General features: G+C 44.2%; 1 protein-coding gene across 1 annotated transcript; it reads right to left on the bottom strand.

Annotated features, from left to right (window-relative positions):
- Positions 1 to 3,093: 3,093 nt before the first annotated feature.
- Positions 3,094 to 25,216, bottom strand: SMIM20 (small integral membrane protein 20). The gene is made up of 4 exons (XM_034959538.4): positions 25,093 to 25,216; positions 17,765 to 18,058; positions 4,538 to 4,594; positions 3,094 to 3,753 (listed from the first exon to the last, which is right to left on the bottom strand). The coding sequence occupies exons 1-4, from the start codon at positions 25,214 to 25,216 to the stop codon at positions 3,716 to 3,718; spliced, it is 513 nt and encodes a 170-aa protein (XP_034815429.4). The 3' UTR covers positions 3,094 to 3,715.
- Positions 25,217 to 26,885: the final 1,669 nt, after the last annotated feature.

The raw sequence follows: 26,885 nt of genomic DNA, 5'->3' as shown, positions 1-26,885 counted from the left end.
CCTATGTCCAATGTTAGTTGATACTCTGACCTCTTTAAAGGCACTTTTAGTATTCTACATCATGTTAAACATATTTGTGAACTTACTTCATTTTCCTTACCAGAGCGTGATTTAGTGAGTACATATTATTTATGCCCTGCCTCATTTTAAAACAAGGGGTCTAACATGCAATATAAGATAGGAAACTGAAGTGAAAAGCAGGAAGGAAAATAAGGGCGGGAGGTGGGGTGTGGGGGATGAAATGAACATAAGGTAATGGCCAAGATACATTTCACAAGGTCTTCAACACTTTTTAAGAAGCTGGTCTACAGGCCGTGTGCAGTGGCTCACACCTGTCATCCCAGCACTTTGGGAGGCCAAAACAGGCAGATGGTTTGAACCCAAGTTTGAGGTCAGCCTGGTCAACATGGTGAAACCCTGTCTCTATAAAAAATTAAAAAAAAAAAATTACCCATGTGTGGTGGTGCAAGCCTGTAGTCCCAGCTCCTTGGGAGAATGAGGTGGGATGATCACTTGGGCCCAGGAAGTCTAGGCTTCAGTAAGCTGTGATTGAGCCACTGTACTCTGACCTTGGTGACAGAATAAGACCCTGTCTCAATAAATACAAATAAAAAGAAATAAAAAATAAAAGCTAATCTACAAGTGTGGTTGAGCTTCCTGACAGCCAGTACAAAGAGGGAACGAAGGTACACAATTAAATGTTCACAAGATAAAAGTACCAACTGTTCAGCAATGTTGCTATTTCTGGTTCTGAGATTTAAAAAATGTAAATTCAAGTATTCCTAAAGGGGATGTTATTTGACATTGAAAACGAAGATCCCGACTTCATTGCAGTAATAGCAGTAACAAATGTTAGTTTCTCCCCTTCCCTTCTAACCACGCTGAATATGGACATGCTCAAGCATAGTTCATTACAACTAACTCCTTAAAGGAATCAACACAATCCAGATACACAATTCTCAAAAGTCGTAACTAAAGAGGGAAAAAAAGTGGGTTCAAAGTATGGTCCAGGGACCACTAGGGGTCTCTGAAACTTTTCCAGGGGGTCTGCATGGTCAAAACTATTTTTAGAAAACGATTAAAGCTTTTTTGCCCTTTTTACACTCTTCCTTTTATGGATGTGTACAGAGGAGTTTTCCAGAGGCCATGTGATGTGTGATAGAGCAACAGATCGAATACAGAAGCAGATGTGAGAATCCAGCTATTTCCTGTTAAGGCAGACATTAAGGAGATTTGCAAGTTATTTTTTGTCTTGGAAAATAAGTTTTTCCACACAAAAATGTCATATTAACCTATATGTTTGTTATTAATATTTTGAAATGACTTAATAAACATTTTTCAAATTTGCTTTAATTTCTAATACAGTAAGTATCTATAGATGTAACCCACATAAACAGAATCACTTTGGACTTCTTGATTTTTAAGAGTGTAAAGGTGTCCTGAGATTAAAAAGTTTAAGAATCTCTGACATAAAGGAAGATTTCCCCCAAAAGTTGCTGCTTGTTCCCAACTCCCAAGAGATAATCTATAAAAACTGTCCTGTGATCAAATGCATTTGGGAAATGTTATGCCTTTCTTGGAAATCAGAAAAATTGGAAGCAAATAAACATAATCAACTTTGTTTCTTAAATGGATTTGACTAAGGACCCCCTCTTTCAAGTGCTCTGTCATCATCTTAGGGGCACACCTGGGAAACTCATGGATAAATCGCAAGGCCCTCTGTCAGTCCTCATAAATAGCATCTCTTACAACTTGGCCTCTGTCACGTGTGGACAGCAGAGAGTCTGAAGTTAACATCTCTGGCAACATGAAGAGTGATCCTTTTATAAATGTCAAGGCAACTGAGCAGGACAGACAGCCCCTTTATCTCTGTAAAGAGGTGGGCTGAGGGCAGGAACAGGCCCGGGACAAAGACTCCACTCAGGAGATAAATCTGGGTCTGTTCCATCCAAGACAGTCAATCGAGTCCCCACAGTTCTTCTCTACAGAACTCAGACACAGTCATTTTAGCCTGGACATCCTCCAAAGCAGATGGTACCACATGCTCGCTTCGGTCATAAAGAAATCTCAATCATGCTCCCAAAGAATGTTTGACTTTAAGTTATATAACTTCCTGGTGCCCTTTCCAAAAAGAAAAAAGAAGTGGTCAAATGTACCCCTAATGAGTCAACTTCTTTTACTAGATTGTGAACTGTAAGTCAATTAAATGTTAGGGAATGGGAATGCCTACCAAAAATGTTGACTTTGGTTTTAGAACTATCAACCTTAAGTCTTCTTGACAGTAATTACAAAATTGGGCCAGCTGTCTGTTAAGAAAACTCCAGGTTCACAATAATAAAATTGTGTCATCAGGCAGCTCATAGACAGCTTACAGTAATGTGCAAGACACTCCGATATAAAAATGAAAAAAGTGTGCCACTTCAGAAGCGTATCACCTAGTAAGAGGTTAGACAGAGCAAAGGAAGAAGGAAGGAAAGGGAGGGAGGGAAGGAAAGAAAGAGGGAGGGAGGGAGGAAAGGAAAGAAGACAGGTTGAGCATCCCTAATCTGGAATCTGAAATGCTCCAGAATCTGAAACTTTTTGAGCACCAACATGACACAAGTGGAAAATTCCACACCTGACCTCATGTGATGGTTTTAGTCAAAAGTTTGTTTCATGTACAAAATTATTTTAATATTGTATCAAATTGCCTTCAGGCTATGTGTATAAAGTATATGAAACACAAATAAATTTCATGCTTAGACTTGGGTCCCATCCTCAAAATGTCTCATCATTTATATGCAAATATTCCAAAATCCAAAAAAATCTCAAGTCCAAAACACTTCTGTTCCCAAGCTTTTCTGGATAAGGGATACTCAACTAGTCTTCTCACTTTCATCTTTGCAGCACCTAGTGAGGTACCTGGTAGAGAATCACCATTCAATATTTGTCTCAACAAATGTGTTATTTACCTCTAAAACGTTTATCTGAGTACAAACAGATGAATCGCACACAGATACCTAGTCAAATATAATGTAGTCAAATTGTACTTCTCGGCACTATAATTTTAATTGCTTTACAAAAGATGATTTACAAAAAGACACCACTGCAAAGTAGAAATAAATCATTTTAATGTCTATTTTTTCACTTCTATTAATTGATTATTGATTTCTACACAAGTGTATGCATCTAGTTTGACTTGCTTCATATTTATTTTCCAACATGGTGCAATCTTCAGCATGAGGTGCACGAAGTACCTTGTCCTCAAAGAGCTTTATCAACTCGAACATTTTCGAAGAGCTCTATAAGGCAGCTCAGCATGGCAGTTTTTTACTGAAATCTCTTATCTGGAAGATGGCAAAAGAGACCCGGACCTTCCCGAGCCCACTGGTTGCTTGTATTCATATCACAGCTCGCTTGAGTAAGTGGTAACGACAGAATAATAAGCAGATTGCTCCTCCAAACCCAGCTGGGTGAGATAGCTTCATTTTTGGAAAAATCAACTGAATCATGAAAACCTTCCTAATGGTATAATTTGTTCCAGAATTCTTTTGATACTTAAGAAGGGAAATATTAATCCTTGTGCACAGTCTTTTATTACAAGCACTCTTATTTATGGTATTACAGAGTTTTCTTCTCCAGCCGTCATTCTCTGGTGAGGTGACTGACTGTACCCCATGCAGAATCCAAAGCATGAAGAAATCTCCTTTCTTAATCAGAGCTGATGACAGCCCTCTCATTTCCTGCCAAATGGATCAGACCACACTTTTAACCCTATGGAAAGAAACAGGAACAAAAACAGGATTCATTTTTAAATGTCCTTCCACTTTCCTCCACCCCAAACAAACAAAATGACATCAGAACTGAGCTGTGCAATTTACAGTGTAGTTTGAGATGGTGTGAGCAGGCTGCCGGAACCTTGGCATTAAATGGCCAGGAAGCCATGGCTGCCATAAGGGACTTTTAAATGGCTCAGGAATTGTACCCCATAGCAGGAAGACCGACATCTGGCCTAGTTAAAAAATAAATAAATAAAAAAGAATGTTGCCACAGATTATAAGAGCTTTGGTTAATAAATGAGAAACCTCTCATTCCTGGCTAACTTGGATCCTCTGAAAGGAACTAACCATTCAGCCATAAAGGGAGCTTTTTAGCCCTTGTGCAAAGCAGAACCCCGCATCAATTCAAACAGCTGACAAGTAAACACTATTTTCCCATGAGGGGAGTGTTTAAATAGGTGCTTGGTAAATAAGTCTGCCAAACAGCTATTCACGTCTCATATCGAATCACGCACTTGTTAACATTTTTATGCCCACTTATAAAATGGAAAAGAGGAACCTGGCAAACGTGCAAAAAGTATTCTGGAGTGAAATATTAGAATGACGCCTTGGGTGGCATCTATAAATGGCAACTGTTGAGAAATAAATAGCAAAGTCACAATCTTGTCTCTAAGCTAAAAGGCATTTTCCCACTCTCCACGCCAAGGCAAACACACACAAACCGCACAACACAGTAGTACAAATAAGATTTGGTTTTGATTTTTTTTTTTTCAGTTTACCTGGTGGCTGCACATCCTCTTGAACAATTCCAGCCCGATTTATAGCTTGTTCCTTCTCTGAGAAACATAAGAGAAAAATCATTCTTTAGAAGGGGGGCGGGGAGAGAGAAATCTTTGTATTTACATGGGCCAATGACATGGGACAATTAGAAAACAGTATTTATGAGTGCTGTTAAATTCAGATACGCTATTATGCAAAGCTTTTAGGTTGTGGAATTTAGATCCTATAATGCAAAAGAGATTGGGTATTTTCAAAAGAATAAAGAAATCCATACTTCAAAAGAAAAGCTCCCCAACTAACATCTCTTCTCTGTGATCTCAGCATTTTGGACAGACAAGAAAACAACAACAAAAAAAGAACAATTTTGAAAGAACTGGTGGGCGTGATATCACGAGGGGAAAGCTGCTGAATTGAAGGAACAAGTACAATTAAGAAAACGATGTAGTTTATATGTCTAAAATGCACTCCACCGAAGGACTAGACTCAGAGCTAAATATGCTATGTTTTTGATAGGAAATAGAGCAGAAAATTAATCTTTGGGTGGGTGGCTTTGGTTTGGATAATTGAAGCTTCCCTAATTGATTGCAGGTGCTGCACCAATTAGTAAGCGCATTGTAGCGACAGCAACTAAGCCAGTCTCTTTGGAGATGTCCAACAGGCAAGGGCCAAGAGAAATTGGGCATTTCATATCTGTGGGCTTGAAGCACTCTGACACATCTTTCTAAGTGGTTTAGAATAAACCCAAGGTCTGTGAAAACAAAGAGTTATTATTTTAAGTATCTTGACAAACAAATGACAGCTTTTCAGGAGAAAGCCTTAGAGCCGAAGGACGTTTACCCCTAAATTATAGTAATGAAATGTCGTAATCGGACCTTTGTTTTAATCAGGCTGACAGTGTTTCTTTAAATCCACATTTAGCTCTTATTTAGTATCAGGCCATTTTCTTTACTTTGGCCTCTGGATTCTCATAAAGTTACACAAACATAACAGTACAAGAAACAGGGTTTGGCCAAATCTAATATTCATTGAACTTGCTTCTCTAGTCATGTGACAGAAAGTCAATCCTAAATGACCGAACTGATAGTTTTATCAATACTAAGTTTTGCTGTGGCAAATAAAACACTGGGCAATGGGGATTATGGGAATCCTGATATCCAAGTCTAAGAGGGATGGAGAGAACACATAGGATACTCAGGCCTATTCCAGGCAACAAGCGGCCTGATGGTTTCACTGCTCCTCTCTGAAAAGTAGCGGGTGAATGGCAACCAAGATTCTCTCAAGATATATCAAAAGATTTCTTCCATTTAGAGTGGATATTATGGAGCCTCTAAAGTGTTAGACTTTCTGAAATAACACAAAAGGTGTCCTCATTTCTTAAGACATTAAATCATTGTAGAACTGAGCCCCACCATCCTATAGACATGTAAGTCTCAAAGTATGGATGTCTCGAACATGCTCTTGGAAGATGCCAACATGTAAAAGCCCACAGTCATCAGTCTTGCCAGGAACAAAAATAGAATTAATTTTCTGTATCTAACTAAAAGGTCTATTTTCTGATACTATGGAAGAGGGAAGATTTGAGTTTTAAAAAATCACTATCAGAAAGCATTCTAGACTTAGAGATTTCATAAAATCAGACATCCTGGTGTACCAAACACATTGTCCAGAGGCAGGTACTGCAAGGCAAAAGAAGCTGGCAGACTGCCAAGCATCAAAGGAAGCTGACTTTTGGTGGCAAGGACCGAATGCCTAATTGGGTTCTAACCTCTTATGATGCAACGGAGAACCAAATGAAAAGAAAGAAATCCCTGTCTTCACACTTTCTTGCTAATTGCTAATGAGGCTGAAGCAAGGCTGAAGATTTATTTTAAATAGACCATAATCTCTTTATAATCCTTGTCCTAATGCAAACACCTCTGTAGTTTGGCTTGGTCAGGAAATTTAAACCACTTTGCTGAGCCACTTCCTACCAAATGATAACCAGGTATTAGCATCCTATCTACATCCCCTGGTTCTTTAATCCATTAATGTTTTATAAATACTCTAAGGCCAAAGCAGTCTTATGTAAATTCATGATGTAACACAAAGACACTTTATTTGTGAATGCAGAATACGCTAAAAGGAAAACAGAAACGAGTCCCTCACGATTTAGCAGTGCATCTTGATTGAGGTTGACAGAAAGCTTCTATTTCCCTATCTTTGGAAAAGAGCAAATGTATATAAACCTCAGAAAAAGGGAAATGGCAGAAGTCAGGGGTTTAACTATGTAAACAAATCAGGATAAACTTATTACCAATTTCACTAGTGAGCACATTTCTATCAGGAGTGAAATAATTTAAACCCAAATATGGCACACTGGGTTAAAAAACTCCCCACTCCAGTGTCTCAGCAAGCCCGACTCTGCCCCCTGGTGCTAAGGCAGTGGTGTGATTTGTAGTTTTAATTGAGGACGTTATCTCTGGTCCAGGGGCCAAAGTGTATTATTAAAACTAGTAATACGTGCAGACCGGCTGATTTTTTGTATGATAGTAAAAGAATCTACCTAATAATGTTGAAGTCTTTAAAAACAAAAACATATCCTTATATTAAATGTCCACACCGGAAAATACATCGACTGTGTGACTTGTTACTTGAACATTCACAACAATGCAAACACTGCAGGATACTCAAGCCCCAGCTCCCTCAGCAGTCTCAGGATTATTCGTTGAGGGTGCTCTAGTGGAGGACCAGCAGACAGAAACCCAAAATAAAAAAGCAAATGAAAGCTGGTGCAAGGTATGACCTTGGGAACCTACCTCCCTATTTCTTCCTGCCAATAAATACTTAAAAGCAACTCTGCCGGGCGCAGTGGCTCACACCTGTAATCCTAGCACTTTGGGAGGCCGAGGCGGGTGGATCACCTGAGGTCAAGAGTTCAAGACCAGCCTGGCCAACGTGACGAAACCCCATCTCTACTAAAAATACAAAAATTAGCCAGGCATGGTGGCGGGCGCCTATAATCCCAGCTACTTGGGAGGCTAAGGCAGGAGAATTGCTTGAACCTGGGGGGCAGAGGTTGTAGTCAGCCAAGATCATGCCACTGCACTCGAGCCTGGGCGAAAGAGCAAAACTCTGTCTCAAAAAAGAAAAATAAAAAAATAAAATAAAATAAAAGCAACTCACAACTTGAATTGTGACAAATGGCAAAATTTGAACGTGGGCTGTATATTCCATACAAGTTGAATATCCCTTATCTGAAATTGGTTGAGAACAGAATTGGTTTGGATTTAGGATTTTTTTCAGATTTTGGAATATTTACATATATATATAACAAGATATCTTGGGGATGGGATCCAAGTCTAAACATTAAATTCATTTGTTTCATATACATCTTATATACATAATGTTTTTAATAATTTTGTGCATGAAACTAAATTTATATTAAGTACTTATGTGTGGTATTTTCCACTTGTGTCATTTTGGAACTCAAAAAATTCCAGATTTTGGAGCATTTTCCATTTTCAGATTAGAAATGCTCCAACTGTAATAGCACTGTATCAACATTAAATTTCTTAGATTGGAAAACCGCATTGTGATTACATAAGAGAATGCCCTTGTTCTTCGGAAATACAGGCTGAAGTGTTTAGGAATGAAAGCTCACAATGTCTTTGACCTACTCTCAAATGGTTCAACAAAATAACAGTAATAATTATAATATATAGTACATATAACTATATCTGTATATATGTATGTATCTGTATGTTATATATAGGGGGAGAAAGCAAATGTGGCAAAATGTTAACAACTGGTAAATCAAGGTGAAGGACAATATAGGAATTTACTGCACTGTTCTTGGATCTTTTGTCAGTTTGAGTTTCTTTTGTTTATTTATTTATTTTTTGAGAAAGAGTCTTGCTCTGTCACCCAGGCTGGAGTACAGTGGCGTGATCTCGGCTCACTGCAACCTCTGCCTCCCAGGTTCAAGTGATTCTGCTGCCTCAGCCTCCCCAAGTTTGAGTTTCTTTTTTCACTAACAAAAACCACATAACTGTACAACATGCATACGAAAAGTCCAACACCATTTTGACTCTTCCATGGTGATTATTTCAAAGAAGCTATCTTTTAAAAAGTAGCAAATATAAAATTTTTTTCAAAAGCTTTTCGGTTGCTTTTGTTGCTGCTGTTACCTAGATACATACACCATCTGCCTCTGGGGTATTCCAGAACTGGAGGTTCACTGGTGGTGAGTGTGAACCAGGGGCCAAGGGGAAGCCATATGACCACAGGAGCAAGTGTGACCCAGTTGGCTGAAGGGGACCAAGTAGCCACTTGAAGCACTGCACTCCTCCCAACAGTGTCAACAGGTCTGTTTCCTCACCAGAGCCTGGCTGAATCCAGGGAACTGTGTAATGCCAGTTAGAAAACAAGACCCAGTCTGCCTGTGCATTTCATTCGATTATATGGTGAAAGGACTGAAAAGCATATTCTAAGCACCTGGCATGTCACAAGGAAAATGCCCTTACAAGGTAAGAATTCTTTCTGCATCAGGTGATTTCCAGTACCGTGTGCTGCCTAGGCATAGCCTCCTTTCGGGCAGGGGCAGCAAGGTGCAGCGGAAATCAACAGGACTGAGAAGCAGCAGAACTGAGGTCTCACAGCTCTCCCCTGTGGCCTTTCACTTGGCTGGCTGTTGAACATTCTTCACTGTCTGAAGGCATCATGAGGCAGGGCATTAAGTACAGGCAAGGTCAAGGAGTTAGGGCATAGTGTCCACCCAGCAACTAATGTGCTGAATAACCTTGGACAAGTCACTAAATGAGGGGACGGAAATGAGCTCAAGCCCCTTCTGGTCAAACCCTATGATTTTATGCTTCTGAACATCCAATTAAAATTTCAAATGAAAAGGATCACAGAAAATGATCTTATTCTGTCTAATTTCACAGGCTGGCCTCAAATGCATGTTATTTGTAAAAGGCCATATTCAGGGTCACTGTCTAGTTCTAGGAAACAAAGACAGATTAGCCATCTGTACTCTTCCCTAACTGTGGCCTCTTCAGACCAAACATGCTATGCCCACAGGGTGAAAGCTAAAAAGCGTCTGGGACTCCCTCCAGAAGTACAGCAGAACTGTACCCAGACTTCTGGTTTTGGGTCACTGACCCACTGATGCCATCATCTGTCCAGCGCTCATTTCAGTACTTGAGGTATCATGTACAGAACTGCCTTGTACTCCACATAACACTTAGGAAAGCCTTGCTAAGTTAACGAAAGAACTGAAGATCATGCTGAACGCCAAAATGAAATCCAATAAGGCAGTCTGGTGATAGTGGCTGCCTGCTCTGCAACCATGGAAGATCTCCTTGGCTTTGTTTTACCTAAGCAGGCTTCCCCTTCTTTTCTGCTGCCTGTATGCTTGTTCCAGCAGAGACCCTGGAACGTACCTGTCCCCATACCCATGCTGGCACAGGTGAAGGGCCCGGACTGATCTGACACTTGGCTCTACATGGACTGCCTTGCCAGTTGCCGGCCCTAAGTCTTGCTTTTACCAGTAACCCAGTTCTCAGGGACTAGGCTTCTGCCCTATCCATCCAAGAATGATGGGCTTCTGCCCCATAGTCTCAGGATCCTGGGGAATGAAATGTATGAAGGACGGTCAGGAGAGAAGGCCTAACAAGAAAGGCTAACAGGAGTGGCTGAAAGGCAGGAGCAAAAGAGCAAACCCAGGAGGACCTTCCACGGTGGAGAGGCCCAGGGAAGACAGTGCTCCAAGGAAGAAGAGGATGGCCTAGAGTTGGTGCCTCTTACTCATAAATGACCTGACTTCCTGTGTCACAAAGAGAATAGACGCCATCACCTGGAAGTGCCCACAACTTGCCAACATCAAACCTAGATATGGCAGCATCCACACCATCCTTCCTCCTGAGCTGGTGGAAGAGGTGCCTTGCCTTTGGCCCAAGGCTCTTTCCTCTACTTGAGCTCAGGATCTCATGTCACCTCCCACTCTACGGACTGTCTTCTCTCTCCAGCAGCTTTCTCTGTCTAAGACTTTCTTGGCCCTCCATCTCTTCCAGCCAAAACTAAAAGAAAACTCTTCCCAGACCCTGTGACCTGCTGGAAACTTTGCCATTCTCCTCTCCATACAGCTAAACATCTATAAATAGTCAACTTAATACACTATTAATAGTCAACTTAATACACTTCAATCCACTGCAACCTGCCTTCTGCCTACTTCCAAACCACTGAAAGCACGTTTAACAATATAACCAATCACTTCTAACTTATTTCTGTTAAATATAATACATATTTTCACTTATCTCTTTTACTGTCTCTAAGCAGCCTAACCCTGCTGACCACACTCCCTTTTCATGAAGAGCTGTCTTTATGGGGCTTGTGACTACAGCCTCTCCTGGTTTAAAACCTGTCTAGCCACTCCTCCTCAGTCTCCTTAGAGGGCCTTTCTCTTCCTCTGACCCCCTATGCTTCAGCCCTTCTGACACTGGTGTTCCCCAGCACACTGCCCCGGGCCAGCTTGCCCCTTACAATCTCTGAATGCTGCCTGGGAACCCTTACCTACTGCAGTGACCTGATTCCCAGCCACGTGCTGATGCTGCCCCATCTCCAGCTGCAGCTCACATCCGGCGTCTCAGCCCCAGATCGGTATATTCCATTGTCTATGGGAAATCTCAAAGAGCACATCAGCTACCTCAGCCTCAAAAGCTACCCAAATGCCCAAAAGCAAACTAACTTGTCTTTTCACCCCTAAAACCAATTCCTTCTTGTGTTTTCTAGCTAATGACCAGCATCTCCATCTCCTCAGCTGCTGGAGCCAGAACACTGGGTGCCATTCTCCTTCTTTGCCCCGTGGCTAATCAGCCACAGACCCCTGTAGAGTTTACTTCTTTTCTTTTTTTTAAATGAGACAGGGTCGCGCCATGTTGCTCAGGCTGGTTTGAACTCCTGGACTCCAGCGATCCTCCTGCCTCAGCTTCCCAAAGTGCTGGGATTACAGGTTTGAGCCACCATGCCCACCAGTTTGCTTCTTAAATATGGCTCCCAAATGCAGTCACTTATCTCCACTCCCATAGCCACCACTCTGGTTTAGGGTACAGTCACCTCTCCCTGAGGTCACAGGAAACACAGCCTTCCCGTACCTGGCCTTCCTGTCCCCAGATTTGACTTTTCCACCTTCTAGTTAACATACAATCAATCAGAGTGATGCTTGTAAAGAGTGAATATGATCACTGCTCTTACTAACATACAGTCCTGTGTCACTCATCTGTGGGAGTACATTCTGAGAAATGCGTCCTTAGGTGATTTCATTGTTGTGCAACCATCATAGAGTGTACTTGCACAAACCTAGACAGTGTAGCCTACTACACACCCAGGCTATGTGATATAGCCTATTGTTCCTAGGCTACAAACCTGTACAGCCTGGTACTGTACTGAATACTGCAGGCAACTGTAACACATGGTAAAGATTTGTGTGTCTAAACATAGCTAAACTTGAAAAGGTACAGTAAAAACACTGTATAAAAGATTTTCCAAATGGTGTACCCAAATAGGATATTTACCTTGAATGAAGCCTGCAGGAGTGGAAGTTGCTCTGGGTGAGTGAGTGGTGAGTGAATGTGAAGGCCTAAGACATTACTGTACACTACTACAGACTCTATAAACACTGCACACTTAGGCTACACTACATTTATTGTTTAAAATTTCTTTCTTCAGTAATAAATGAACCTCAGCTAGCTTTTTTACTTTATAAACTTTTAAATTTTTAAAACTTTTTGACTCTTATAGTAACATTTAGCTTAAAACACAAACATCTACAGCTGTACAAAAATATTTTCTCTTTATGTATCTTCATTCTATAGACATCTTTCTATTTTAAAATTATTATTATTTTTTCCTTTTTAAACTTTTGTGTGAGAAACTAAGATACAACATATATATTAGCCTAGGCCCACACAGGGTCAGGATCATCAGGACATCACTAGGCGACAGAAATTTTTCAGCACCATGATAATCTTATGGGACCACTGTCATACATGGTCTATCGCGGGCCAAAATATGATACAGCACATGACTATACTTCAATAACCCTCCACTGGCTGGACTTCCAAGACACCAAAGGGTTACTGGAGCACTGTAATTAAGCAAGTGAGATGATTAAATTTGGATGGCGTGACAAACTTTTCAAAAACCACGGCAGAAGACCTGCAGTTCTATACATTTTCCAATAGACAAAAACAGAGGTTCCCAGTTACAAATTCTTACCAAAGAAGTAGTAACAGATGTATGTCAGAAGGGAGAAAACTGAAGCTAGAAAGGAGTGAAATGTAAGAAGCGTCGGTGAGTAAAGAACGCGGGTGAAGATAAACAGTCAGTGACCATATACAATAGTGATGGTGTTAACTGATTTGCTGAGTCACAGGCACCAGGCAGGACAAATATATTATGTCAGGTGCATGGGACAAAGGTTAAGGCATTATAAGGACCTTGTATTGTTCAAGGGTAAAGACACTGACTAAATCTAAACTTTAATTATAAAAGAACAAAAATAGAATTTAAAACTTTCAAACTAGTAGCGGGAAGAGAAGAATAAAGAAGGCTTGAGGCAGAAAAGAAAAAAAAAGGAAGCATAGAAATAGAACAGAAGGCCGGGTGCAGTGGCTCATGCCTGTAATCCTAACACTTTGAGAGGCTGAGACAGCCGGATTGCCTGAGCTCAGGAGTTTGAGACCAGCCTGGGCAACATGGTGAAAGCCCATCTCTACTAAAATACAGGAAAAAAAAAAAAAAAATTAGCCGGGCGTGGTGGCATGTGCCTGTAATCCCAGCTACTTGGGAGGCTGAGGCAGGAGAACTGCTTGAATCCAGGAGGCAGAGGTTGCAGTGAGCTGAGATCTTGCGACTGCACTAACAATCTGGTGACAGAGCAAGACTGTCTCAAGAAAAAAAAAAGAAGACACAAAATGAGGTGAGAAAAATAAATGCAAATATATCAGTAAATAGAATAAATGAAAATTAATCCAATCCAATAGTTAAAAGAGCTTATCAGGTTGGATTAAAATATCTAGTTTATGTTGGTTTTAAGATATTCACATAAGGACAAAGTCTGCATGTATAAGGAGAGAAACAGATAAGCTAGGAAAATATTAAAAGAAATCTGGGCTGGGAGCAGTGGCTCATGCCTGTAATCCCAGAACTTTGGGAGGCTGAGGCAGGTAGATCACCTGAGGTCAAAGAGTTCGAGACCAGCCTGGCCAACATGGTGAAACCCCGTCTCTAGTAAAAAATACAAAAAAATAGCCAGGCGTGGTGGTGGGCACCTGTAATCCCAGCTACTTGGGAGGCTGAGGCAGGAGAATTGCTAGAACCTGGGAAGCGGAGGTTGCAGTGAGCTAAGATCACGTCATTGCACTCCAGCCTCCAGCCTAGGCATCAACAGCGAAACTCCATCTCAAAAAAAAAAAGGAATCTGGTAGCACAATAAAATCAGAAAAAATAGAGATGGGGAAGAACAGTGGAGATAAAGATAATTCTTATATAATGATAATTAGAAAAAATTATCCAGAATTTTCTAGATTGTATGCACCTAATAACATGGCCACAGGACATCCAAATACAAACAGAATTAAGAAGCTTGATCTGTAATTAACATACACAGATACAGAACTCTGTACCCAACAAGAGAACAGCCACCATTCCAAGCACACAGGGAATATTTACAAAAACTGACCTGTACCAGGCCCCAAAGCAAGTCTTGACCAGTGTCAGAGAATCAAAATCATATAGTCCACATTCTCTGACCATAAATGCAAATAAGATAGAAACCAGCAACCAAAAGTCACCAGAAAAGACCACTGTGGCTGCTAGGTAGAGAATGGGTTAGTAGGTGGGACACAATGGAAGCAGCTCAGTCCCAGGAATGGGTGGAGCGAGGTGGACAGGACAAGGGTAGGAAGAGCATGATGGAAGGAAGTGACTGACCATGCTGTTTGGTTAGGTGCAGTCCACACCCAGCACAGTGCCAGGCACCCAGCGATTGCTAGAATCCAGGTTTCTTCTAAAAAAGAGAGTGAGATGCTAAATAAATGCTAGTTGAATGTGTTGGAATGAGCTGAAGATCCGACCACACAGTGGGTTTCCATGACCTGATCATGAACACCTCATCCCAGTTTACTGCCAGGTCAGCCAGCTCCAGGCCTATCCACCTACTAAAATCTCCATGTCTCACATTCCTGCCCTTGTGGCTCATTATTTTGTAAACATTTTAATAAAATGTCTAATATAAGATGATAGTAGGTGTTTCCACACCTGTTACCCCATTTAATTCACCCCAAACCCTGTAAATTCAATCCAGTGAACTACACTGCTACAGATGAGGAAACAGGCAGGGCTCAGAGAAGTGAAGTAACTTAGATGAGGGTCATTCATCTAGTAGGCTATGCAGACACTCATCTCCCCCATTGCCTTTTCTTGCCCCCTTAGACAAGCAGTATGCTGTCTTGGTTTAGGGATTAAGGATATTAATTCAAGTCCCAGATCTGTGACTCATCAGCTGTGGGTCCTTGTGTAAGTAATTTAACTGTTTCACACCTCAGTTTGTCCACATATAAAATGGGGATGATGATCATATAGCAGCTGCCACAAAGGGCTGTTATCAACACTAAATGGGTTAATATATAGGAAGTGCTTAGAAGAGTGCCAAACATATAGTAAACTTCCCACAAATATTACCTGTTCAGCAATATTTACCTGTTTAAAAGAATCAGTTGCCGGCACTGAAGGCGAAAGCTGTGTAAACGCTCTGCCCATAACAAATGTTACAGCAGTCAGTTTGTAACACTAGCACTTTGGGAGGCTGAGGCAGGAGGATCGCTTGAGGTGAGGTGTTTAAGACCAGCCTGGCCAACATGGCAGAATGCTGTCTCTACTAAAAATACAAAAATTAGCCAGGACTGGTGGTGCATGCCTGGATTCCCAGCTACTTGGGAGGCTGAGGCACAAGAATCGCTTGAACCTGGGAGGCAGAGGTTGCGGTGAGCCGAGATCATGCCACTGCACTCCAGCCTGGGCGACAGAGGGAGACTGTCTCAGAAAAAAGAATCAGTTACGATCCCCAGAAAAGAGTTGGCCAAATTAATCAAAATGGAACCAGAGGCCAGGCGTGGTGGCTCACACCTATAATCCCAGCACTTTGGGAGGCCAAGGCGGGTGGATCACCTAAGGTCAGGAGTTCGAGACCAGCCTGGCCAACATGGTGAAACCCTGTCTCTACTAAAATATACAAAAATTAGCTGGGCATGGTGGCAGGTACCTGTAATTCCAGCTACTCAGGAGGCTGAAGCAGGAGAATTGCTTGAACCTGGGAGATGGAGACTGCAGTGCGCCGAGATCAGGCCACCGCACTCCAGCCTGGGTGACAGCGGAAAAAAAGAAAAAAAAACAAAAAGGAACCAGAAAAGTGGGAAGGCACAGACTGCCTGCCTTCTAGTTAAAAATGCAGATATTATAGTTACATTCACTAAATGTTCACCCACAGATGAACATCACCTGATTTGTCTGTCTCAAGACATTCAGACAACCACAGATTCTGGAGTATCCCTAAAAGACTGTTGCTGGGATACACAGTACAAGCCCCCATCTTGACCATTTCATCTCAAGCAGGGTTTCTCAACCAAGGCACCACTCGAATTTTAAGCTGGGTAATTCTTTGTCATGGGGGTCTGTCTTGTATGCACTGCAAAAAGTTTAGCAGTATCCCTGGCATCTATCCACAAGAAACCAGTAGCAACACTCGACCCCCCCCCCCATCCCAAGTTGTGACAAGCAAAAATGTCTCCAGATTGAGCCAAATATCCTGCGGGGCAAAATCACCCCTAGATGAGAACCACAGCTCTAGTTTTCAGAACTGACTTTTCCAATGGGATGCAAAGCAGACCCTTTGTCCCAAGTTCTAGTGGCCTCAATATAATCGCTGGGGCAGGCGTCCGCTGAAGAAGGATGGTGGAAACAGATCCCGCAGGGCTTCACACAGCCCACCTTACTCCCACGCATGGTGCATGCAGATAAGCTGGAAGGCAGAACATAGTGGCCATTTCAGTCTTGGCTAATGAAAAGAAGCTACAAGGAAATCTGAGTGTGCACTTAAAACACTCTGCCTCCAGAAATCGACTGCTGCAACATTTGTAATGGGCAGAACATTTACACGGAGCTTTCGCCTTCAATTCGCCAAGCTTTCAGTGTCCGTTAATATTCCCAAGGGACAGGGTTGGCCCTCTTCCATCTTCAAGATGATTCGGGTTTCCTGGTGAACAAAATGAGCCTCTAATGCCTAATATTTTCTGTCTGACAGATGGTTTCAGATGTATCAAAGTGCTAATCCTTGCTGAGGTATAGGTCTCAAGGAAGAAGAGTTTGGCTTTTAGAATGATAGGACTGGAATGATTAAGAAGGAAAATTACTCCCAGGATTTCACCATTACCATGTGAGCAATCGGCTTAAAACGAAGGAAACCAGCAGAATCGGAAAAACAATTTGAGGAAAAAGAAGAGAAAACACTAAAAACCCCAGGTTAACCGTTTGGGTTTGAAACAGTCCCACTCAAAAAACATCTTTGGGAGTGGAAATGAAGTGCAGTAAAAGCACCTTTCCACTCAGGAGGATAAGGGTTCCATCTGGCTCCCCCAGTCACCATTCCCAGCCTGGGTGCTTGGAGAAGGCTCTGGACAGAGGCCTGGGGTTGGATATATTTGCCTTGTCACTTACTTGCTGTGTGACCTTGGGAACGTTATAAAACCTCTGAGCCTCTCAGTTCCCTCATTTGTAAAATGGGCATGTTTTACATATATACTTCAAGGTGAGCTTGTGCAAATGAAACGATCCAACATATGCCTAACCTGACGTATAATAGGCATTCAGTGAATTTTAACTGTAAATATGAACTGGTACTTAGCGTCAACTTATGTGAGGACTGCTTTCATATACATGATCACCTGAGTCTCACAGGAGGCTCGGCATTTTAGCATAGATGACGTAGCCATAAACATTCACAGATGAGGATACTGAGAGTCCTAGAGGTTGAGCAACTTGTCCACGGTCACAAAGCTGCACATGGCAGGATTCGAACCCGGCTCTCCCTAACCCTCGAGCCAAGTTCTTTCCACGGCACCACGTGGAGCTCACAGAGGGGAGGTGTGTGTGTTGGGGAGTCAGGTCACCGCAAGGGGTTAGAGATCACTCACTGTACTCCTCCAATCTCATTAGGGGCCGGAAATAGATGGGATAGAAGGCGGCGCCGATCAGGGAGATGAAGCCGCCGAAAATGAGCGCGGTGCGCAGGTTCCGGGACATGGCGTCAGGCCCCGGGCTGCCCTGACCCGCCGACCGCCCGGCACTCTCGGAAACCAGGTTACCGACGGCCGGGCCGTGACCCCGCTCGGAAGAGGTGGAGAGGCTTTCGCTTCCGGGCCTTGAGGGAGGGACGAGGAGGAGGGGCGGAGCGGAGAAAGAGACAGGGGTGGAGTCAGAGGCGGGGCCTCAGGGGCGGGGGCAGGAAAGGGGTGGGGTCACAGGCGGGGCCTCGGACCCCGCCCTCCGCCTTCCCCGGGATTCCGTGCTGTGCGGGCCGGACGCTGGCGTTGGATTGAGGTTGGAGCTGTTTTGCTGCACTCGATTCCCGCGGGCCTTGTTCTGTCTACTTTCCTTCCTTCGGCCCGGTCCTCCCTCAGCACCCTCCAGACCTCCTTTACCATCGCCTTCTTTACCAGCCGGCTTTCTCGTCCATCCCCCGTTAATTTCTTATTTAGCGACTGTCCGCCGTGCGCCAGATGCTCTCTGTCGCTCGCGCAATTAATCCTTTTATCAGTCTGCTTAGTTTACAGGAGAGGGAACCGCGGCTCCGCTGCGCGGCTTTGGACGAGTCACTCGTCCTTCTTGAGGGAGGTTTGTACGTATCAGAGACAAAGGGGCAAATCTCTGGCCCGAGAGGGCCTGCTGGGGGATTCTAAAACCGGAGCTGCGGGGCTTCTGCACCAAGACTAGCCTAGGAGGAACGTTGTTTCAGCATCCGAGCTACTCTCTTTCTCCATCCCATCCTCTCTCCCTCCATCCCATCCTCTCTCCCTGTTCCCTGTGCTGGGATGCCTTGGCCAAGGCAGAGAGCCAGCATCCGGTCCCATCCATGGGGCCACGGGGCGCTTCCGTATTGTCTGGGTGGGGGCCACCGAGAACAGATACCTGTTTCCTCTTCCTCAAGTTGCCATCCTCCGCCCTCTGCACCACACTGCCCTTACAAGTGGGCTGTGCCTGACTATGACCTGCCCAGGGATACTGGGCAGCTGAGACACAGATTCCTTGGGCCTCCATGCCTTTATAAATAGGAATCATGCCAGCAGCTGGGCCTGGGGAGCAAAGAGGATATCTGTCTTGACCCTAGCAGCATTATTTAGGCCACAACAGATCTACAAGCGTTTCAAAATAGCTTGGAGAGGACAGGTTTCCTCTTTCTTTGTAATCTTGTAGTTGCATCAAGCTACTGTCTACCTCTGTGGCTCTAGAAGCATGTAAATCAGTTATTCAATCTCTCCCCAGATTCATGGACTATCTGCCATGCCCCAAACACCAGGCAGAGTGCTAAGGGGACACAAAGATGAATAAGATGTGACCCCTGCTCTCTAGGATCCTGTCGCATAGATGAAGAGATAGAACATATCCATAAAAAATAACTAATGACCGACATTGCCTGCTGCCGACACGTGTTATGGTCCTGCGGGCTACAGAAATTCAGAGGAGGAAGACAGATGACTGCAGTGTGGCAGCTGCTCCTCGGGCACTTACAGGAGCTTGATAGGATGAGGACAGAAGACTTCATAGCACAGAGGGAACTGTGACACCAGCTTTATATCACACGATAGAAAATACCCAGGTGAGGGCTGTGGACAGTGGCTCATGCCTGTAATCCTAGCACTTTGGGAGGCTGAGGTGGGTGGATCATGAGGTCAGGAGTTCGAGACCAGACTGGCCAGCATGGTGAAACCCCGTCTCTACTAAAAACACAAAAAAATTAGCCGGGCGTGGTGGTGCACGCCTGTAGTCCCAGCTACCTGGGAGGCTGAGGCAGGAGAATAGCTGGAACCTGGGAGGCAGAGCTTGCAGTGAGCCGAGATCGCTCCACTGCACTCCAGCCTGGGTGACAGAGTGAGACTCCGTCTCAAAAGAAACAAAAAACAAAAAGAAAGAAAATACCCAGGTGTAGTGGGCATCGTCATTTTATCAGCCCTGTGGCCACTTCCCTTTTTTCTGTGAATAGTACCCCAAGTATCTTTCTGGGACCCACTCTTTTCCTACTCTTGGTCCATGAGATAAGCTAGGACTCCCCATCCTCATCCTACTTCTTCCCAGCTCTGAAAGTTAAGCATAAGGGCCTGACCAAGCTTCCTCGTCACAGGGATTGGTTGGCACCCAGGACTCAGTCTTGAGGTTAGTATTGATTAGGAATCAGTCCTGAACACCTAATGTAGTTGCATCCTCCTGGCCACATGACCCAAGCTGAGCCAACCATAGTCTATTCCAGCTACTGGAAAGTTGGATTTGAACTTGAGCGAATGAGACTCGAGCTACTGGGGGCCATCATTTAGGGACGGAAAAGGAAGTCAGTACAGCAGAAGGAGGGCTGAGAGGTGGGGAGAAATCAGATGCTAGTGTTGCATTTGTGCCAGCTGTATCTCAGAAGAGCTCTACCCCTAGACTGCTCAGTAACATGAGCAATAGAGTCCCCCTTTCTCTGAAGCCAGTTTGAGTTAGGTTCTGTCTTTTACAACAGAAGGAGTTCCAGATTAAATCTCTGAGGATGTGACTCCACTTGGAGCTGCAAGGCAAGGATTACTGAGCTGCAAGGCAAGGATTACTCTATTTTATAGATCTGGTCACTGACAGCCAGAGACCAGAACTCTCCTGAGGTCACACAGCATTGGCCGAGGTCTTAGCTCTTGTGATGTCTGATCTGAAATGCTCCTCCATGAGATCTTGCTGTCTCCATGAGCAAGCTTGGCAGGATGGCCAGCCAAGCCCTGCTCACGGGCACCTGCAAGCCAGTAAGGAGCGTTGCCAGGAGAACAGAGAGCATCGTGATGCGGTACTGGGAGTGCCTCTAAGGCAAGGACAAGTCCATTGTGGCAGATGAGCCTCTCCCTCTCCAAGGTGATGTGCCAAGTGACTCGTGGTTTCTCTTGTCTCCTTGATGCTGATCTAAAGGCGTTAGTTGACCAGCAGAAATGATTAGGCCATCTAGATCATTTGTATAGGTAATTGACATCAACACACCAGAAAACAGTTACCTATCACTTGCCACTGAGTCCTGCCAAATGCAAGCTCATCTCTTTGATTCCAGTGTTTTCCCCATTTCTGAGAAAACCACACTCCTCCAGTTTTTCTTTTCCCTCTGACCTATCAATTAAATCAGCAAATACTTATTGTGTGCCTACTCCCATGCAAAACATTGTACTAGTTGATTGGGAACACAGAAGGAATCGTTCAATATTTGTGAATTCAGTAATGGTTCATTGAGCCAGGCACAACATGCCAGATGCTTTTCAGGTGCTGGTGAACACAGCAGTGAGGAAAACAGCAGAATCTATTGTCCTCATGGTGTCCACAGTCTGGTGGAGGGATAAGATGTAGTAGAGGATAGTAATTGTTTTTTGGCCACCCACTGTCCCTTGATAAAAACTGATGTCTTTTGGAGAATGACCTCTTATCTTGGCATTTTTGGATAGACTGCAATTTCAGGGGCCTTGTGTATTCCTAATCAATGCTAACATCAAGATTTGTAGAACACTTGCCCTCTATAGTCAGTATCACAGGTTTGCTCACTTTGTGCTCACCAATACCTATGGATAGGTATCCTCATGTTCAGAGGGGGAAGCTGGGGCATACTGAGAATGACTTGATCACGTGGCTGGTAAATGGCAGAGCCAGGATTCAAACCGAGCCTGGCTAGTTCCAGATACTGCTCTTAACCACCAATCTACAATGTTTTATGATGTCAGGGAGCTTGGTTGCCTGGGTGTGGGGATGATCCAGCTGGATCATTTGGTCCAATTGTTCTTTTTCTCCCAGAAATAAGGACGATGAAGACAGTGAAGCAAAGACGGACAGCATTGTTGGAGTAGCTGTCTTCCATTGCTAATGTTCTGATGTGATCATCGTATACCTCCCACTTGCCTGTAATCCTGGAGCTTCCCTGGTTGTTTCCCCTTGCAGTCTGATTATTGAGCGTTCATTATATTCTGCAGGCCACCCCATATGCTTCCAATAAAGTCCCTTTGGACTTAAGTTAGAGTCAGTTTCAGTGGCATGCCACCAGGAGTGCTAATAGATACAGAAATTAACACAATTACCTCCTACACATGGCATGGATGAAAGCACTTGGGGCTTCATCACTGTGCTAATGTTTGGGAAAGGCAAAGGAAGTTTGAGTTTGGGGGAACGTATTTGTGTAAAGGGAGAGAGAGCTCCAGGGATGTAGGGAGATAGGATGCAAGTCAGATATGTCGGCAGTCCTAGGGTGCATATTTTCATCTCAATCACTGGGGGGAAGAATTGGGTTGGGCTCCTCTCTGGCACTTTCTCCCTCTTCCCTTGGATGTGAAGATTGAATGCTTGCAGGGAGCAGACTGCCAGTGGTGTATCGCACAGGGTTCAGACAGACATCAAAGTTAATCCGCTGTCTGATCTAAGCAAAATGATGATGAGGGTTTCCTGGGACAGCAGCTTTACTAATTGTGGCACTGCAGCCTAGCGAATGTATTTTTAGAATGTTGTGGATTCCCAAGAAATAATGTTACTGGCTGTAGAAAAACAGACTTGAAGCTTGGGGCTTGGAACAGAGTGGGATCTCATGCAGAACCTCTGGGCTGGTGCTGCTGAGAATAAGAGAGTAAGTGGGGAAAATGCTTCTCTGTTTTTATGGGGTTCTGTGACTTGCTGAGTCTCTGCCCATCTGTATAAGTATATATAGGTTTTTCTTCTTTGACTCTTTCCATGTAAGAGATTTCCCCAAAATGTCCATCTCAGCTAATCTCTTGCTATGCTCTGCACCCCATAATTTTAACTCATGTCTTTATGACTTCCAGACTATTTGCTCTGCTGAACTCCAGCGTCACTTGCCTGGTGGACAGCTTCAGGTTCAAGGCCCACTTGCTCCTACTCCTCCTCACTGTCGTTGACCTTGGCTTGACTTGAGTCCTCATCAGCTCTCTCTTCCTATGGCTTCCTAACTGGTCTGGTCTGTCCTCTTCCATCAGTAAACTGTCTTATTCACAGGGTGATATGGTTTGGCTGTGTCCCCACCCAAATCTCATCTTGAGTTGTAGCTCCCACAATTCCCACATGTTGTGGGAGGGACCTGGTGGGAGGTAATTGGGGACGGGTCTTTCCTGTGCTGTTCTCGTGATAGTGAGTAAATCTCACGAGATCTGATGGTTTTATAAAGGGGTGTTTCCCTGCACAAGCTCTCTTCTCTTGTCTTCTGCCATGTGAGACGTGCCCCTCACCTTCTGCCACGATTGTGAGGCCTCCCCAGCCACGTGGAACTGTAAGTTCATTAAACCTCCTTCTTTTGTAAATTGCCCAGTCTTGGGTATGTCTTTATCAGCAGTGTGAAAACAGACTAATACACAGGGTGATTTAAATTACCTTCTGAAGACATAGATCTGGTCCATCACTGCCCTGACCAGAGCCTCAAGCTATTGTCAACAGGTCATTAAAGGCACCCACTGCATCCATGCACCTCTGCTGAGTGAAACAATGGGTCTCTGTGTCTAGGTTGCTGTGCTCTGTGCCTGTGGTCACAGCTGATGGAGCCATGTGGATGTCTGACCCAGACCAGAGTTAAAGGTCAAAACCTCTGCCTAAATGGAGAATGGGCTGACCTAATCAGATTCTCTGTTTCTGGAACTTCAACTGGAAAACCAGGGAGAATCAGGAGGTCAGCAGAAGGAACAGACGGTGGACAGATGCACAAAGAAACACAGTAGCAGCTCGAGGGGAGCTGTGAGTAAGCCGTGGTTATGAGTCAGCAGGAGCTGTGAGAGGAAAGCTCTTAGCGAGTAGATGGGGTGGGAATTGCCTGGGAATACAGGAAGCAGAGAACACTGGAGGAGAATTAAAATGAAGATCCACAAACTCCTCCTGCTGAGAAGTAACAAGATACCTCAAGCCCTACGATTGCCTGGGATTCATTTATTCATTCACTATTTTCTACCATTTTTGTGGAGCACCCACTATATGCCAGGAACTCTTCTAAGCATTATAGAAAATCTTTGTTATCATGGAGCATGTATTGTAGTTGGAGAGGCAAATGATAATTATATATATCATTTTTCTTTTTTTCTTTTTTTGGAAACAGAGTCTCACTCTGTTGCCCAGGCTAGAGCGCAGTGGCGAGATCTTGGCTCACTGCAACCTCCGCCTCTCAGGCTCAAGCAATTCTTGTTCCTCAGCCTCCCAAGTAGCTGGGACTACAGGCATCAGCCACCACGTCCAGATAATTTTTTGTATTTTAGTAGAGACGGGATATATATATAGATAGATAGAGAGAGAGAGAGAGAGAGAGAGAGAAAGAGACAGGATCTCACTCACTCTGTCACCCAGGCTGGAGGGCAGTGGTGTGATCATGGCTCACTGCAATCTCCAGCTCCTGGGCTCAAACCATCCTCCTACCTCAGCCTCTGAGCTGGAAGCATAGGTGCACGCTACCACACCTGGCTAATTTTTTGTATTTTTTTAGAGATGGGTTTTTGACATGTTGCCCAGGCTGGTCTTGAACTCCTGGGCTCAAGCAATCTGCCCACCTTGGCCTCCCAAAGCGCTGGGATAACAGTTGTGAGCCACCGTGCCCGGCCAGATTTTTTTAAAAGGCAATAATACCATGCTGGGAAGAAAAATAGAGCAGGCAAGAGCACTATGGCAGGAGAAAGCAGTCACTCTTGAGGAGACCACAGAGACCTGAGTGAAGAGGAGGGAGCCATGTAAATATCTGGAAGAACAATCCTGGTGGCAAGACTTATGAGTGCAAAAGTGCTGAGCCCAGGGTGTGCTGTTCAAAGATCAGCGAGGAATCCAGTGTGGCCGGAACAGAGTGAGTGAAGGAGGCAGTGAAAGGAAATCAGATCATTGAGGTAGCCAGGGCAAGGGCACCATGCTGTGGGCCTCGCAGACCATGTGAAGGGCTTAGGATTTTGCTGTGCCTGTGATAGGAAGCCACTGGGGGATCTTGAGCAACTTCCAATTCCAGTGTCTCTCTGGGAGGTCCAGCTGCAATTTAGTTTTTATTCTATCCACAGATTCTTGTCTCCCTAACTCATAAAAATCCCATTGTTTCCCATAAAGCCCCTTTACCTGGAAGAGCAGAAATGAGTTTTCCTTCCTGGCAATGAAAAGAGCCTGCCCCCAAAGCCGCCATGATTGGGAATGAGCAACCATCTCAGCTTGGCTCTAGCCCATTTCTCCCAGCCCCCTGCACAGGCAGCTCTGGTCCATTTGCCAGGTGCTGCCTGCAACCTATCTTTACCCCACTCTGGGTTCTGCTCCAACTCATTCCTCTCTTTAGAATGACCTTCTCCTGTGAGTCTCTTGTCACAGACCTTCCCTCCAAGGATATTTTCAAATCCCACTTCTTCTAGGAACCCTTCCATGATCACTTGACTTGAAAGAACTCTCCTCTCCTAATCTCCGTTTGGTTTATCTATGGCTGCATAACTAACTATCCAAAACTTAGTGCTTAAAGATGAAAACAACAATTGTATTATCTCTTGCAGTTCTGTGAGTTGACTGGGCATTCTGCATCACAAGGTGTGGCTGGGCACTGGAACAGCCGAAGTCACCTGGGAGCTGACTGGGTTGGACTGTCCAGGATGGTTCACTCCTACGACAGTGGATGCTCAACTGGGGCTGTCAACTGGAGCCCCCATAGGTAACATCTCCCAGCATGGCAGCTGTGTTCCAAGAGGGAGTGCCGCATGAGAATCAGGAAGCAGCTGCAAGGTTTCTCATGGTTTTGCCTTACAAGACACCCAGAGTTGTTTCAGCCTCATTCTGTTTGTCAACAGGTCACAGTTTCAAGGAGGAGGGGAACTAGACTCCAGCTCTTGATGAAAGCAGTGATAAGGAATTTGCAGTTCTAGTTGATCTACTGCAGCTTTCATGGTGTTTTTTCCATATACTGATTATATAATAGTATTTGTCACCTTTTGCCAAGTGCCACGTATTACAATTAAGTGTCTCTTTATCTCACAGGCTAGATTTTCAACTTCTGGTGAGAGATTGCATTTTTTTTTGAGACAGAGTTTTGCTGTGTCACCCAGGCTACAGTGCAGCGATCTCGGCTCACTGCAACCTCTGCTCCCGGGTTCAAGCGATTCTTCTGCCTCAGCCTCCCGGGTAACTGGGATTACAGGTGCCTGCCACGCCCGGCTAATTTTCGTATTTTTAGTAGAGACAGGGTTTCACCATCTTGGCCAGGCTGGTCTCGAACTCCTGACCTCATGATCCACCCACCTTGGCCTCCCAAAGTGCTGGGATTACAGCTGTGAGCCACTGCGCCCGGCTGAGAGATTGCATTTTATTTAACCCAATTCTTTCAGTGACATAGCTATAATAACAATAAAGATGTATTAAGTTCCTCTACCATGTGTTTGATCCCATCTAATTGAACACATGATCTTATCTCATCCCTACCCTGATAGAATAGACGTCTCATTTTCCAGATTGGGAAATGAGGCACAGAAAGATTCAGCTTTGCCCAAAAACCACATAATGGACAAGTGGCAGAGCCAGGATTTGAACCACTTAAGAGCCTGTGTTTTTATTCTCTCTCTTCTAATGCCATCTCACAGTCTTGGCACCATCTTAGTAGCTTCAGGCTGCTATAAAAAGTTACCATAGGCTGGATGGCTTAAGCAACAGACATTTATTTCTCACGCTTATGGAGGCTGGGAAGTTCAGGATCCAGGTGGAGGCCGACCCCGTGTCTTTCTGGGAGGTCCAGCTGCTCCTGGACCAGATAGTGCCAACACAATACTTCTCATTGTGTTATGATTGCCTACAGCAGGTGAAGGTCTGCTTCCTGTTTTCCAGATGGCCGTCTTCTCATTGTATCTTAACATGGTGGAAGGAGAGTGAGAAAGCTCGCTTGTGTCTCTTTTTATAAGGGCACTAATCCAGACGCAGAGGGCTCACCTTTACAACAGCTAAACCTGATCACCCCCCAGAGGCCCCATCTCCAAATACCATTACATTGGGGATTGTGCTTTGACATATGAATGTGGGAGGACACGAGCATTCAGTCCATAACAGGCACCAAGG

This window comes from Pan paniscus, chromosome 3, assembly GCF_029289425.2.
Source record: "Pan paniscus chromosome 3, NHGRI_mPanPan1-v2.0_pri, whole genome shotgun sequence".
Taxonomy (NCBI): domain Eukaryota; kingdom Metazoa; phylum Chordata; class Mammalia; order Primates; family Hominidae; genus Pan; species Pan paniscus.
Note: the sequence above shows the minus strand (reverse complement) of the source record. Positions and strands in the feature narration are given on the sequence as shown.

What these genes read in the sequence shown, in the direction of transcription:
- SMIM20 (XM_034959538.4), bottom strand. Translation starts at nt 25,216, where the DNA reads ATGGAAGGGTTCCTAGAAGAAGTGGGATTTGAAAATATCCTTGGAGGG. An exon ending in GGAGCAGAACCCAGAGTGGG is followed by an intron (nt 18,059 to 25,092) that starts GTAAAGATAGGT and finishes CCCGCCCCTGAG; the next exon opens with GCCCCGCCTCTGACTCCACC. An exon ending in AATGAGATTGGAGGAGTACA is followed by an intron (nt 4,595 to 17,764) that starts GTGAGTGATCTC and finishes TATGTTTCTCAG; the next exon opens with AGAAGGAACAAGCTATAAAT.